The sequence below is a fragment of the Pectinophora gossypiella genome, chromosome 28, assembly GCF_024362695.1.
Source record: "Pectinophora gossypiella chromosome 28, ilPecGoss1.1, whole genome shotgun sequence".
Classification (NCBI taxonomy): Eukaryota; Metazoa; Arthropoda; class Insecta; order Lepidoptera; family Gelechiidae; genus Pectinophora; species Pectinophora gossypiella.
The window spans coordinates 5,620,903-5,637,117 of record NC_065431.1 but is presented as its reverse complement, the minus strand read 5'-3'; the positions used below and the strand labels follow the sequence as shown (position 1 = coordinate 5,637,117).

At 40.5% G+C, this 16,215-nt stretch overlaps 1 protein-coding gene across 1 annotated transcript in view; it reads left to right on the top strand.

Annotated features, from left to right (window-relative positions):
• Window positions 1-15,230, top strand: part of LOC126379187 (putative fatty acyl-CoA reductase CG5065) — a 40,087-nt gene extending 24,857 nt beyond the window's left edge. The window contains exons 9-14 of the mRNA XM_050027864.1: window positions 8,975-9,095; window positions 9,957-10,079; window positions 11,198-11,317; window positions 11,924-12,075; window positions 12,768-12,873; window positions 13,270-15,230. Of these exons, the coding sequence (XP_049883821.1) occupies window positions 8,975-9,095; window positions 9,957-10,079; window positions 11,198-11,317; window positions 11,924-12,075; window positions 12,768-12,873; window positions 13,270-13,411 (764 nt within the window). The 3' untranslated portion in view covers window positions 13,412-15,230. The remainder of the gene's footprint in view (window positions 1-8,974; window positions 9,096-9,956; window positions 10,080-11,197; window positions 11,318-11,923; window positions 12,076-12,767; window positions 12,874-13,269) is intronic.
• The last annotated feature ends 985 nt before the right edge of the window (window positions 15,231-16,215 follow it).

The following is a 16,215-nucleotide window of genomic DNA, read 5'->3' as shown; positions in this document are numbered from 1 at the left end:
ACCCTGTGTAGTCCTGACACTGGCGGAGCGGGCTATACCATCACGACCAGTGTACAGAGCAATGATGCGACCGAAGCGCCATCGCAAAGGATGCGTCAATTCGTCTTTGATAATAACGAGCTGGTCAGGTTTAACAGTACCAATGGGTTTTGTCCATTTCAAGCGTTGTGATAGTGTGGTAAGATATTCAGCGTGCCATCTTGACCAGAAGTCTTGATGCATGCGTTGAATAAGCTGCCAACGCGTGAGTCGATTCACTTGTATGTTAGTGTAATCTGGTGTTGGCAATGTAGTAAGAGGAGCCAGAGTCAAAAAGTGACCTGGAGTAAGTACTGTCAAATCATTGGGGTCCGTACTAAGTGGGCATAAGGGCCTCGAATTTAGTACGGACTCCACCTGAGTCAGAAGTGTATTTAATTCTTCGTATGTTAACGTTTGTATACCGATAACACGATAAAGGTGAGTTTTAACAGACTTGACGCCTGCTTCCCACAGGCCCCCGAAGTGTGGTGCTCCTGCAGGATTGAATTTGAATTCAATGCGCTCTGTTTCACAAGCTGTACGCATGAGATCTGATAATTGAGACTGAGCTCCTTTAAAATTGGTGCCACAGTCACTATGAATTGTATTGCACCTACCGCGTCGGGCAATGAACCTACGGAGGGCTGCCAAAAATGATTCCGTTGATAAATCGGATGCTAATTCCAAATGGAGTGCCTTCGTAGCGAAGCATACGAAAAGACACAAATAAGCTTTCGTGGTGCGAGCACCGCGATATCTTTGAAATGTGATATTAAAAGGACCTGCATAATCACAGCCCACTGACTGGAATGCTTTGATTTGAGTAATGCGAGCCTTTGGTAAGTCTGCCATTTCAGGCTGAAAAGCAATCGGCTTCACACGGAAGCAACGATAACATTTTGATATAACATGATTAATAGCTCGTCTTGGTGATAAAATCCAAAAATTTTGGAGCAATAAATACTGCAAGGTCTGTAGACCAGGATGAAAGTTTTCATTGTGAACGCATTGAATGATAAGTTGTGTTAAGCGGTGTTTACGCGGAAGTAAAGCAGGATGCTTTGAGTTATATTCAAGCTCAGAACGAGCAAGCCTTCCCCCCACGCGCAAAACGCCTGTTTGATCTAAAAATGGATTAAGCTTCCTAAATTGCTTTGATAAAGGACGATCTGAACGGAGGTTGTGAATTACCTCGCTAAACTCAGAGCCCTGAACATGTATCACGAGAACCATGAGAGCATTATGCAGCTCAGTCTCTGTTAAGTGGGCAGACTCAGAGCGCTGATTTTTACGCAGAGCCTCAATAAAACGCCTGCAATAGGCAAAAATGCGCTGTATCTTGCGCAGGGATGAATGTTTGTTGATCAACTGATCGATTACGGCAGGATCTTCGATGATAGAGGTTGTTATCAGAGTTGTCAAGGTACGTTTCTCACACACCACATCCTGATTTGATTCTAATGATGATTTTTCAGTTACAGGTTCGCTGGGCCAGTGGTCTTCGTCTTCAGTTAACCATTCCGGGCCTGTCCACCACAGGTCATGACTGATGAGATCATCTGGTATTAAGCCACGGCTGGCACAGTCCGCTGGATTTTGTTTCCCAGGAACATGACCCCACTTGGCATTAGGCACTTTGCGTTGGATGTTAGATATGCGGTTGCCGACGAACACTTTAAAGTTTGATGATTTGGACTTGATCCAAGCCAGGACTATCATAGAATCAGACCAGGCGTAAACGCCGTCTATGTTGATGATGTTAGAAAAGATGTTCAAGACATAATGCATGAGATCTGCGAGCAATGAGGCACCGCATAATTCGAGCCTTGGAAGAGTCCTGCGTTTGGTAGGTGAAACGCGTGATTTTGCGCTTACCAAAGCGATATGATAATGATTTTGAGCATTAGTGGAACGGAGATATACAACACCCGCATATCCAGCCTCACTCGCGTCGCAGAAACCGTGAAGTTGATAAGTGACTGCGTCGTCCCGCGTGATGCGTCTCGGGATGTGAAGTTGCAAAAGATTGGGGAGCTGTGAAATATACTTCGTCCAAAGTTGATTGATTTCGTCGGGTACTGGATCGTCCCACGAAGAACCCAAGAGCCACAAACGTTGAATAAGATGCTTTGCTAAAAATGTTAATGGTGTTAAAAGACCAATCGGATCATATATGCGTGCAAGCTCCGAAAGCATTGTACGCTTGGTACAATCACGTGATATCTGATTGACTTGATAATTGAAAATGTCTTGAGATGAATTCCAGGCTAACCCGAGAACTTTCACGAATTGGGTATCACTGTCAAAAGTCACGTCTGGAACCGCCTTGTGATCTTCTGGTACGTCTTGTAGCACAGCTGAGTGGTTGCTGGACCACTTCCTGAGCTCGAAGCCTGCAGAACCCATAATGTTAACGAGCTGGTGCTTGATCTCCAAAGCCTGGTGAGTATCTTGAGCGCCAGTGACGACGTCATCGACGTACAGATCGTTAAGCAGAACTTCTGCAGCAGCAGGGAAAGCTGTCTGCACGTCTTCGGCCAGTTGGTGCATGCTACGTATAGCCAAGTACGGCGCTGATGATACGCCGAACGTAACTCGATTGAGACGGTACTCCTGGATTGATTGATCAGGTGAACTTCTGAACAGGATACGTTGATAATCACGATGTTCTTTCGCGACTATAATCTGCCGGTACATTTGTCGTACGTCAGCAGTGAAGACAATGGCATGGAGTCGAAAGCGCAAAATGATGTTACTGATATCAGCTTGAAGCTTGGCACCGGTCAGCAGAGTGTCATTCAAAGAGACGCCGTTCTTGTCTTTATTGGAGGCGTTGTAGACGACCCGAAGCCTTCCAGGCTTAATAACTGCGTGATGTGGTATATAGTAAGCAGTAGGGGATTGACACTGCTCTGGTGGAACAATCTCCATCTGCCCTGATGATAGATACTCCATGACGTGCTCCTGATAATCTTGATGAAATGATGGATTACGAAGCAAACGCTTTTCAAGCTGCTTGAATTGACGAAGGGCTATATCATATGAACCCTCAAAAGTTGGCTCTTGGTCACGAAACGGAAGCCGAACGATGTATCGCCCGTGTGCGTCACGCTCATGTGTTGATTGATAAATCTCCTCACAGCGCACGTCGTCTGGAGAGAGACTTGATTTTTCTGATGATGATGGTATAGTGTCAATCTCCCAAAACTTTTGGACTGCATCGTCTAACTTTGCATCCATTGATAAATGATTGATTGATAATGGTACGGGAGATGATGTTGATGATAATGTTTTACCCATGAGGACGTATCCAAACACGGTATTGATGGCTGATGCTGCCTGATCTCCGCCGTCTATCTTGCCCGGCAATAAGATGTGCGGAAAGATCTCGCCACCGATGAGAATATCAACGGGACGCGAAGTATGAAAATGCTCATCTGCGAGCTTTATGTTTGATATATGTTTGAAATGATCCTTGATAATAGGATGAGTAGGCATGTCGCCACAAATCTTGTTAAGAGTCACAGCCTCAGTGGAAAACAATGGCTCCGTTTTACCTACTGGACGGATCTCCATGAAAACTTTGTTAGATGATTTTGTAGGTATTCCACCTATACCCGACATGGGTGTGTTTGATTTATAACGAGTCAGGCCTAAACGGTTGACACAAGCGTTTGTTATGATGTGGCTCTGACTACCTGGGTCCAACAATGCGCGGACCTTCTGATAACAACCCCTACCATCCCTAACTTCCACCTCTGCCGTAGCCAGCATCACAAATGAAGACCCGGACATACCGCCAGAAACATTGGAGAGAGAGGTAACAGGTGTGATCGCACTCTCATCAGACACTGAAGCGGTCTGATTGTTTGATGATGATGAAGTTTGATTATTATTAACTGATGACTTAGATTGTTGACTTTTGTTTAATGAATTAGATTGTTGATTTTTGTTGGTTGGAAAATGCAATAAACTGTTATGTTTGTTATTACAATATTTGCAAGTATGTGATGAGAAACATTGATCAGCAGAGTGATTTGAACGGAGACAATTTAAACAAAGTTTATTTTGTCTGACAAGTTTGGAACGTTCCTGAGGAGACTTTGATAAAAAGCTTGAACACATGAAAAGAGGATGATATTTAGAGCACAAAATACAACCTGTGCCAGATGCTTGTGCTAGCAACATGGTTGGTGCCGTTCTTGACTGGTTCTGCTTGGGCTGTGCTTGATTTTTATTGGATGTGACATTACCTGTTGACAAGGTAGAGCGTTCCAGAGCGGAGCACCTATCTTCTAAGAATTTTTGTAATTCAGAGTAGGAAGGGAAATCACTACCCTTCGTAGACAATTCGAATGCCTCACGTGACTTCGGATCTAATCTTGTCAACAAAGAATGAAACAGAACAAAGTCCCAATCGGTTGTAGGGAGCCCTAAGCTTTTAAGCATTGAAAGATTCTCGTTGAATGTATCCAACAAATTCCTAAGATGAGCCGAGCCTGAAGGAACCGGCTTTGAATTGGTGATCTGTTCCCAACATACAAAAGCAAGGTATCGTTTGTTATTGTATCTGTTTTTTAAAGCCTCATAAGCACTTAGATAATTGGCTTCCGAAATAGGATATGGCCTGATGATGTTGATTGGTTCACCCGACAGTGATGTTTGTAAATACTGGAATTTTTCCACATTAGACAAATCTGTACGGCGGTGAACAAGGGTATTGAATAAGTCAATGTAACCCGGAAAGTCTTTAAATTGACCTGAAAATGTTGGCAACTTAATAGTGGGCAATTTGCTATGTGATTTGCTAGGTGGAGGTGCATCTTGTTGTGGGTTTGGTTTTTCCGCAGGCAATAAATTACGCTTAATCTCAAGAATTTCGAAGAACATGTCATCAGCTTTCTCTTGGTATATCGCTTCTTCACTTATCATGTCACTTGTAGCTTGAGACTTGTCTAATTCACTCATAAGACTGACATGCGCATCATTAAAGGAGTCCATGATAGACTCTAAGCGTGAACACCATGTTACAAAACGAGGCAAAATCGCGACATCCTTCTCACAACTTCTTGCGCACTTGACACCATCTTCTAGGCGTTTGAAAGCTATATTTCGCTTTGATCTATAGTGGGACAGCAACGATTCACTCATTTTGAACGAAATTAATCAGTAAAGTTGAAAAAAACAACAAGAAACTGATTTGATATTATAACCAACACTTCCGAGATATTGTTAACTTTGTGCTTAATTCAGGCTGTAAAGAAGGCTAAAAAACATAAAACATATGATGATCTATCGATTGATAATGTTATTATCCCGAAAACAATAGAAAATTGTGAAAAATAAACGATAATCTTCTACAAAATGCAATACGATACGAAAATGCAAATTGACAGCTAATGGAATGAATGTTATGAAGAATTCGAATGAATGACATTAATTATTCACTCATTGAATGGTAATATTTTTCTACCATAGAACGAATATTATCCGAATGATTGAATGTTATGATGAGTGCTATTCTGATAACTGTTTACGTACGATACAATTTTTTTTTTGTTTAATATTAAATTCGAAGGACCGTTAATTTATTATGACAAAAGTGTCGTCATATGGTACGAACACTAAAATGAAATAAAATTATAGATGTGATGCAAATTAACTTATTGTGCTATATGCTACACAAAAGATAATTATTTATGTTTAATGAAAAACGCTATGTTTCGAGTGCGATATGCTACACTGAAATCATACGCCAATTATGAAATGATATTTTTCAAGTGCGATATGCTACACTGAAAATTAACTGATGTGAATGTAATACAAAAATAACGATATTCGTTGAGTGCGATATGCTACACTCAAACAAAAATACGTTTATGTGCTGATGTTGCACAAAGTGATTCTCACAACAAAACAAAATGATGTAATTTTAAGCGCCGTATGGTACGCCCAAAAAAAATGAATTTGATGAAATGTTTTAGTGTCGCATGTTACACATAAAACAACGCTTGATATGGTACAAAACGTAGGTTAGAAAACCGTATTATACGATTGTACAAAAACGTTATGAGAATCGGCTCCCAACGACCGCGCTCGCGCCGAACCGACAAGTTTCAACCGGTAGAAGAAGAAAAAATATGAATGAATCTTCCTCTTACTACCCCAAATGGATGAAACTAATTAATGAAATATGATGTAAATATGTTGAAAAGTGTAAAATATGTTGTGATATGATAATATTTATGTTCCCTACGTGAAATATCACTTGTTTTTTATTAGAAAGTTGATGGCTTTTGCGAACAAATATGGACGCCAAAACTTTTTCTCAAACAACCAATTTGCGGTGCAAATATGAAAATTCGGCTCGTAAGGCCCAAAAATGTTTGTGTTGTGGTAAAGATAGCTTCGATAGCTCCAGTGGTGTACGTAAACATAGGTCGCGTTGGTTGTTTGAGCGAAAAGGGCGGTTATACAAAAATATCCTACAGACAAGTAACAGAGGGAAGGTGGGAAAAACTTACAGATGCGCTGCAAAACGGAGATTTATATCCCCGGGGACACCGTTGCTCGACGAGGGCCCTCGGAGATGATGATTCAGATGGCTGCGTGCACTTTTATGATGATAATTGTATTTTGTTTGGTCGGCCGGCACTCTCACGCACGGTTGTTGAAGCAAGAAGAGAATGAATGATTCGGAAATTTGAGTGAGCGTGTTCAATGAATGAATGAGCGCCGCCGGGTGATAGGAAAGGGTAGGAAGCGGGAATGTCTGATACTTGAACATAACTATTTATACATAATATAATAAAGCATAAACACTTTAAGCATAAATTCATACCTAAGTATTTAAATAGACATGTTGGCGGCCTAGCGGTGACCCAAGGGCCACCCCGCCGCACCCTAACCTACTATTACTCTATGGTATCCAAGTTAAATGTGATAAACCTACAAGAATAGGGCAAACATCATTAGGCTTAACAAGCATTCATCATCATCATCAATTTAAGAGCCACGCTCTTGCCGGTGCAGCATTTTCCATCCTACTTTTTTAGGGAAAAATAGGGCAGTGGTTTCCCTCTTGCCTTCCGCCCCGCAGTACTCTGTCTGACGCAAGTGGGATGGCGCCCAGAGTAGTCTATTACAAAACCATACTAGGACTCCTGTCCTCTGCCAACAAGCATTATGCTAAGTAAAACAGTATGACAAGTAACCATTATGCCAAAAGACGATTATGACTAAAAAATATGCCTAACCGGTTATGCCTAATTAAAATAGGACAAACAACATTATGCGAAAAAAAGGGTGCCTTGTGCCGGATCGAACTAGTTAACCAGATAGAACGGCAACTCTCCGCTCCCACCACCAGCTGTTCTAGGTTTACCTCAGCCCCAATCGGTCTTACTTTAGTCTTCAATCGTATGGCGTCAGACGTCACACACAACCCAATTAACCTAAGAAATTAAACGACAACAGCGCGCACTCGCGCTGTACGGCATTCCACACAAATAATACTTAAAACCCATGTACTTATATTGGCGGTTGTATCACCTACCCATGTAACGGAGAATCTTCGTATCCTATAACACAAGTCTCAAGTAAGAACTTAGCTTAGGATACGATGGTTTATTATATTTTAGAAACAATGTAAAACCATGTAAAATTGTAAATGTGTATGTAAAGTAAGCTGTACATCTTTTGAAATAAACATTTTTTTTATTTTTTTTATTACAATGCGAATATAATATGGACACCGCCTACTTTAACGATATGGCCAAACGTTGATTTAAATATCATTAAACGTTGACGTTTCAACGAGATGATCAACTTAAGTTGGCTATTTCATGAAATATGACAATTTTATGAAATAGTCGAACTCATCATGAAATGTTCAGTAAGCCCCCTGATCATTTCATGATCAATCGACCATTTAATAAAATGATTATATTTATTTTAAAAGTCCACATCTAAGCAATTCATGTAAAAAAGTAATATTGCGATTTAACATTTGCGCATATAAAAGTAAAAAAAAGAAAGAAAAAGAGAAAAAAAAAAGATTGGAAAGAAAAAAGAAAGAGAGGAAAGGGCAGACCAAGAAGAGCCTACATGGAACAAATTAAAGAAAAGGTTAACGTCGTGTCTTATAAGACACAGTGGTGTTGGAGGAGGATGGAAAGAATAAGTTGGACAGAAAGGGTTACAAATGAGGAAGTGCTAGTAAGAGTAAGGGAAAAGAGACAAATACTGAGAATTATTGAGAACAGAAGAGGCAAGATGATTAGACATCTAATAACACACGACGAATTTATTAAAACATCATAGAAAAGAAAGCTAGATGGAAAGAGAGGAAGGGGAAGACCAAGAAGAGCTTACATGGAACAGATTAAAGAAAAGTTCGACGTCGTGTCTTATAGGGTAGTCAAGGAATTGGCCTTTGATTGACTGGAATGGAAAATGCTACACCGACAAGAGCGTGGCTCTTAAATTGATGATGATGATGATGAATTGCTTTGATGTGGCCTTTTTAACCCCCCAGATCTACGACATCCATAACATAACATATCATAACATAAACTGCCTATATACGTCCCACTGCTGGTCACAGGCCTACCCTCAATCCGGAGGGGGTACGAGATCCATCATCATCACCAGCCCATTAATGTCCCCACTGCTGGGGCACGGGCCCTCCCTATGGATGGATAGGGATATCGGGCCTTAAACCATCACGCGGGCCCAGTGCGGATTGATGGTTATTAACGACTGCTAATGCAGCCGGGACCAACGGCTTAACGTGCCTAAGCACGGAGGAGCTCGAGATGAAAACTTTTTTTTTGTGGTCATCCATCCTATGACCGGCCTTTTGCAGAAAGTTGCTTAACTTCAACAATCGCAGACCGAGCGCGTTTACCGCTGCGCCACCGAGATCCATATTGCAGTTTATTATTATCCTCAGGTGCCGGCAAGGGGGTGATCAGAAGCATGTACTGCAAGAGTGACAGTTACGCTGACTACCTTCCAGTGGACGTGTTCATCAATGGTATTATGATCTGCGCATGGAACTACATTACTCGTGGGTGAGTACTCCTTATCCATACGGATTATACGTGGGGATACCTGGTTGATGGTTGCGATGATTACGAGTGTGGAGTATCACCACAAACTATGGCTCACCTTTTGTGCTGTCCTAAGTGCTCTAACACCTGCACTATTAAAGACCTGTACGAAGCCACTAACAATGCCGTAAGCGTGGCCAATTATTGGTCAGCAAAAATTTAGTTTCGATCGCCATCGACTCGCAAAGAAGAAGAAGATCAAATCCATTTATTTGCGAGAACACATAAAATTAATATACTTAATTATAAATTAACAATTCAAGACTTTACGTGTCTAAAGCATGTGCGTTTTATTAAATTATTTTTTATTTATTATTATTAGTTTTTGTTTGTTTTTTTTATATACTTATTTACATAGTCGGTCCCAAACTTTTGTCATATAGGAAAGTAATGATAAAAAATAATGTATCAATCCATTTTCAAAAATGTGTTCGTAATTATCTGTATAATTGTATTTGTATAATTTAGTTATCTACATAAACGATTACGTTGTCTTACATTGCTAATGCTGTAATAACTGGCTTATGTAACTGTCTAATTCCTGATGTTTGTGAGGTGGATTACCAACCTCATCAATCCTGGTGTCAGGGTTACTACTGAGGTGTGGTAAGATTTAGATTTTTGTACTGAGTTTCCGGGGTGTGGCATAACTCTCAGACGACGCCCTGAGGCAAGGTTCTCACCCACCTGAATTCCCTCAGTCCGTTGCCTTTTTCGCATCGGGTGAGATTCCCAATCAAGATTGCCAATAAGTCACGACAAAGAAAGATGTCTGCCAGCAACATCATCAGATATGATTGATTTGTCTATCTTCTCTCCCAGAGATACGAAATCGAACATTGTAAACTTCACGTCATCGGCTGAGATCAAGGTGACCTGGTCGGAGATGATCGACGCTGGTCGGGAGATCATCATGAACCGGGTCCCGCTCAACGGAGTTGCTTGGTGAGTCGACAGCTTTATCCACAGATCATGGAAACAGGAGAGATATGCCTTCGTTATACAGTATTAGGACATCGTAACGAAGACTTTAAGGCCATGATTCAGACCATGATTCCAAGTTGATATTTCACTATATAGAAAATTCCACTTGATATTAACTCAGATTGAGGAGCTCGGTGGCGCAGCGGTTAACGCGCTCGGTCTGCGATTGTTGAAGTTAAGCAACTTTCGCAAAGGCCGGTCACAGGATGGGTGACCACAAAAAAAAAGTTTTCATGTCGAGTTCCTTCGTGCTTCGGAAGGCACGTTAAGCCGTTGGTCCCGGCTGAATTAGCAGTCGTTAATAACCACCAATCCGCACTGGGCCCGCGTGGTGGTTTTAGGCCCGATCTCCCTATCCATCCATAGGGAAGGCCCGTGCCCCAGCAGTGGGGACGTTAATGAGCTGATGATGATTAACTCAGAATCGTGGTCTCGATCATCTCTCTCAGTATTCGTTAGAATGTCACTAACACTGTGTATACTATCCTGACGACCCGATCACTATAGCTATAGAGGCGACCAATCAGGACCCCGATACAAACCCGACGGCGTGGTCGATGTCTCCCTCATTTGGCGCTTACCACTATCGACCCACTATGACGCTCTGAGCCGAGATTCCCATCTGTGCACTCTCACGTCTGTCAGGGTGAAGAAGCTGCAGTAGTTTTAGGCAGATGAGACGTTCGTTATGTAAAAAATGACGATTCAAATTGTAACTATGTTACCAACTGAATAAAGATATTTTTTGAATTTGAATTATTTATATCTCTGTCTAGGTACCGGAGCCGTCGTAGCCCAGTTGGCAGAACGCTTGCCTCTCATTTTGAGGTCGCAGGTTCGAATCCAATACAGGCCTGAACCAATGATTGTCAAATTTGATCATAAATGATTAATCACGTATTCGCCGGGCGTGAGGAATCCCACATTCCCATCCTTGTATTGGGCTGGTTTTCCCTTCGCGGGTCGGAAGGTCAGACAGGCAGTCGCTTCTGTAAAAAACCGGACCTGTCAAATCTTCAGGTTAGGTAAGCGGACCCTGTGAAAAACGGGATAATGCAGATGATGATGTTTTTGTCCAGGTACCCTGGTGGGTCGATGAAACATTCCCGGTTGTACCACAACATCTGCATGGTGCTCTTCCACTGGATCCCGGCCATCCTGGTCGACATACTGCTCTTCTGTCTCGGATACAAGCCTGTGTAAGTTAATCTTCTTCTATCGTATGGGTTGTGAGGTAGATTACCAACACCATCAACCCTGGTGGTTACTATTGAGCCTGACCTTACCAACTCAAGTGCCATGGAAAATTCTATTTGATATTAACTCAGGATCATGAGCTGAATCATCCCCCTCAGTATTCGTTACGCTATCACTTACACCTCCTACAAGTACATACATGGTTGCCATACAAGTACGGTCACGAGCATTAATATGTATACACTTTGGTACCATGTCACATTAAGTTTTTTGACAAATTGAACTGTAAGTCTCACTAAATGTTAAATATGTTAGTGCGACAGAGTCCTAAAGTGGGTACATTATATCGCTGATGACTGTACGTATGGGTGTTAGTGACACCGTAACGAATAGCATGATTCTGAGTTAATATCAAGTGGAATTTCCTCTCGGAAAATGTAAGAAAACTTAAGTGCTTTATAAAATTATTTTCAATTTCATACTATTGCGACGAAAAATTCCACTTGATATCATCAATTAAAATAATGTTGTTGTTGTGTTGTTGTTAATGTTGTTGTTGTTTGTTACGTTGTTGTTGTGTTCTTAATGTTATGTTATCTCTTTTCCAGTCTCATGCGCGTCCAACGTCGTATCGGCAAGGGTTTCGAAGTATTCGAATACTACACTAACAACCAGTGGGACTTTAAATCTGACATTGCGCAGACGGTGCGGCTCAGCCTCAACGCTAAAGAGAGGAGAGACTATAAGGTGGACGCTGGTGGTAAGTGCTCACTCCGCTACACAACGAAAACTAAAAATAGACTAGGACTAATAATATGTTATTGGACATTCGCCCCCCGCCCGGTTCGCAAATTCAAATTCAAAAATATCTTTATTCAGTAGGTAACATAGTTACACTTTGAATCGTCAATTTTTACATAACGAACGTCTCATCCGCCTAAAACTACTGCAGCTTCTCACAACCTGTATAGCCGGGGAAAAGAAGCTGCAAGAAAAACCTCGGCACAGGGCTCTAGACGTTCTTTAAAAAAATAAAAATAAACATAAAATATTGATATACAATTGAGTAATTTAGCTGCCTAATATCAGTTCTCAAACAGTTAATCCCATGCATTCATATCTTCTAAATAATCACTAACTTTATAATAACCTTTTTTGTAAAGTTTTTGTTTAACTACTGTCTTAAAGCAGTTGAAAGGCAAATTCTGAATGTCAATGGGAATCTTATTGTAAAAACGTATACATTGCCCCTTAAAAGATTTAGTAATCTTATGTAATCGACTGACTTGTAAAGCAAGTTTATTTTTATTCCGGGTATTAACAATGTGCCGATCGCTATTTTTAGCAAATAATCCTATATGTTTTTTTACATATATTAAGTTTTCAAAGATATATCGCACTACCCTAAAGCCGCCACGATGTATAAGTAATACTTGATCATTCTCGTTCCAGGTCTCGACATATCGAAGTACTTCGAAGACTGCATCAGGGCCGCTCGGATCTTCATCCTCAAGGAGTATGACGACACTCTACCCGCTGCCAGGAGGCATATGAAAGTGTGAGTACCAATGATGCTTATTACGTATAGAACGGTCACTTTCCATCCCGCGCCAATTCGAATCGGGTGCTGACCTCACTCCCTCTGGGTCTTACTTTAGTCTAAATGGCCGTAAGGAGGAAGGGGGCGCGCGCAATCTGTCTCGCTCGCGCTTACGCGGTATAGTAACTCTGACACCAGGGTTGATGAGGTTGCACTTGATATCAACTCATCAAAACAAAGCCAAATCAAAAATTGAACAAAAATACCTAATTTAAAAAATTAAATTGAATTGAATTGTTTGATTGGGCTTGAATCATCCCTCAAAGTTTTCGTTACGATGTCACTAAAAACCTGTATGGGCTGTTTATTTTATGTTGTATTATATTGTATTAAATACTAAAATTTATTTCACAGAATGTGGTGTGTGGACATCCTCACGAGATGTCTCTTCTGGGGCCTCATGCTGTACTGGATGAGTGGCTGGTTTTCCTCTCTCTACTCTTACATTCTGGGCTCCAGCGAACAATCGTCCATCGTCAACGAGATGGCCGCTTAACCGCCATCATCTATATTGGCTGACTGACGCCATTTTACAAAATGGCGGATAGATGTCATTTTAGGGAAATGGCGTAGAGGCTTATCTATTATAATTTTCTTTAGAAATATGCAAGGGGTGTGAATGTAGACATAACATAAGCTAACGACTATATCCTAATTGGGGTAGTCAGAGGTACATCCATCGCAAGATGAACTAAGTACCCACACCAATCAAGGGTCTTAAATCAAATTCAAAAATATCTTTTTTCCGTAAGTCGTTTTTACATAACGAACGTCTCATCCGCCTAAAACTACTGCTTATTTTTTAAAAGCTCGTTTCAACTCGTTTGTTTAAATCTTGCAAAAGACTAGTTCAAAGTGAAATGAGTATACATTTTCGAACGAGATGAAGAGATGAAGACGGGCGATTTAGAAATAAACGCCTTGGGCTCTTTTCTAATATAGATATTTGTCATTTGTCAGTTCATTGGACTGAGTCTTTCCTCTTGCATAATTTCTAACTAGCTCAAAAGTAACTTTATTAACCTTCCAAAGTTTTGTAGTTAAATTATAGAATTAGTATACTTAATTTTCCAATTTGAACTGTAAGTTGGTTACAAAATTGCAGCTGCATCGTAATCGCTAGCCAACATATTGATTTAAATGTAGAATTCACTGACAAAATGGTGAATTATTAGGCAGAATTGATTAGTTAATATACCGCCTGTGTGTCTGTTCTATATTTATGTCTAAATTTCTTCATTTTGGGTCGTAAGTGCTTAATTAAAGTATAAAATCATAACATATACACCCTGTATACGTCCCACTGCTGGGCACAGGCCTCCCCTCAATCAATCGAAGGGGGTATAGCTGCTACCCTACGGGTGTTTTACGGCTAATAGCCGGGACCAACGCCTTAATGTGCCCTTCGATGCTCGGAATCATCTTACTTTCAAGCGATCTAGCATGCAATGATTAGCCAAATAAAGGACAGTCTTACAAAGTGAAGATGTGTCCCCATCGGGAATCGAACCCGGACCTCCGGGTCGAATTTACTTATTTTATTTTTGTACATTAATATAATTATAACAATATTGGTGCTCATTTCAGTACATGCCACCTAATTTTATTTTAAGTTATACCTGTCATTTTCATATCCGCCGTAAAGGAAAATGATGGGTAATCGACAGTCATGAGATTTATGGAACACACGTCAATTTTAGGTAGGAATTTAAGCTACCCGCTCAAAGTTTTACATTGTCCAATAATCCGGCAGAATTAAGTTGACAGCACACGTCAAACAGGTTGCATATCAGCGAGATTTATTCATTTTAAAATGAACAGCTGGGGCTTTTTAGCGGGAAACGGGAACGGGACAGTTGCTTTCTTCATTGAGTAATCTAAATAATTAATACGAAGTGAAGTGGTGTTTTGTGGTTAATGATCGCATTAAGTTAGTCGGACGGAAGACATTCGCGAGTGTTATTATATTGGAGTATTCAATAAACAAAGTGTATCTGCCTATTTTCGCTTCGTGCTAGGAAGCCGCTTCATAGCTCAAAAGTTTATGCGGACTTTTGAGTTAATTCGTTTGGGGTTCGGAGTAGGAGTCTACTCCGAGGGTGGGGGCTTAGGTTTCATCATCATGATTCATCACCTTTCACCATTTCATTAATCATCAAGAAAAAAAATACGTCAGACATGGCTGTATGGGCATAGTTCCCTTTGCCTTACCCTTCGGGGAAAACCAAACCAAAAAAAAAAAATGAACAGCTGTCAATTATCCGTCGCTTTCCTTTTCGGCAGATAAAAAAATTACAGGTATAACTTAAAATAAAATTAGTTGGTGTCTACTGAAATCAGTTCCATGAGGTCTGTGTTGCTCTATGGCTCTATTAGGAATCTATTACACTTAATTATGTATAAATAATTATAATTGGTTAGTATATTAGGTGCAGGTACCTGTGTAAGTTATAAGACTTAATAAATAATGTTTAATTGACTGTATAATGTTTATTAAAACATTTTTATATTTTAATATATAAAAAGTTGTTTATTTTCTCTATTTATACACACATAAAACATAATGTGATCAGCCTGTAATGTCGCTATCGACCAACTAGGGTCGATTAATTCATTCAAATATTTTCCCTCTCTGACGACGCCCTGAGCCGAGGTTCGCGCCCAACTGGACACCCTCAGGCCTGTTGTCTTAAACGTTGTACCGGGTGAGAGCCTTCAGCGCTCCCCATTTGTCCGGCCAAGTAGTTAATGCCATCTGTGGCAAATCTACAATAAGTAACGTCAAAAAAAAAGCTGTGGTATCCCAAATAAAAGACAATAAATATATTTAATTACACTATGTATTCACATTTAACTATTAAACTTTACATAAGTGTACTTATTTTCTAATTACAATCAGACTTATGGTGGTATTAATAAACTAATCTCAGCTTCGAGATTGCCCTCAAGATCATGTCAATGTGACAGTTCTTATATGAAAACAGAGACTTGAGCATGATCTTGAGGGCAGTCTCAGCTGAGATTAGTTTGTTAATACCACCCTTAATTAGGTATAATCAGTGGAAAAATATTTAGGTGGTGCGCGACCTCAAAGTGGCACCAATGAGCCCCTTAAAATACAAAATTTTTCGATTAGTTTGCGGCCACCGAAAACCTGTTTAAATCTTTTAAAAATGTTGATTACGTCCACCCGGTATGAGTTTCAATGTGGCCGCAAACTAACCCGATGAAGTTAGTTTGCGGCGAGGGTGTACAGTCATGAGCAATATCATGTACCTTTAGAACCTTGTCGCACTATCA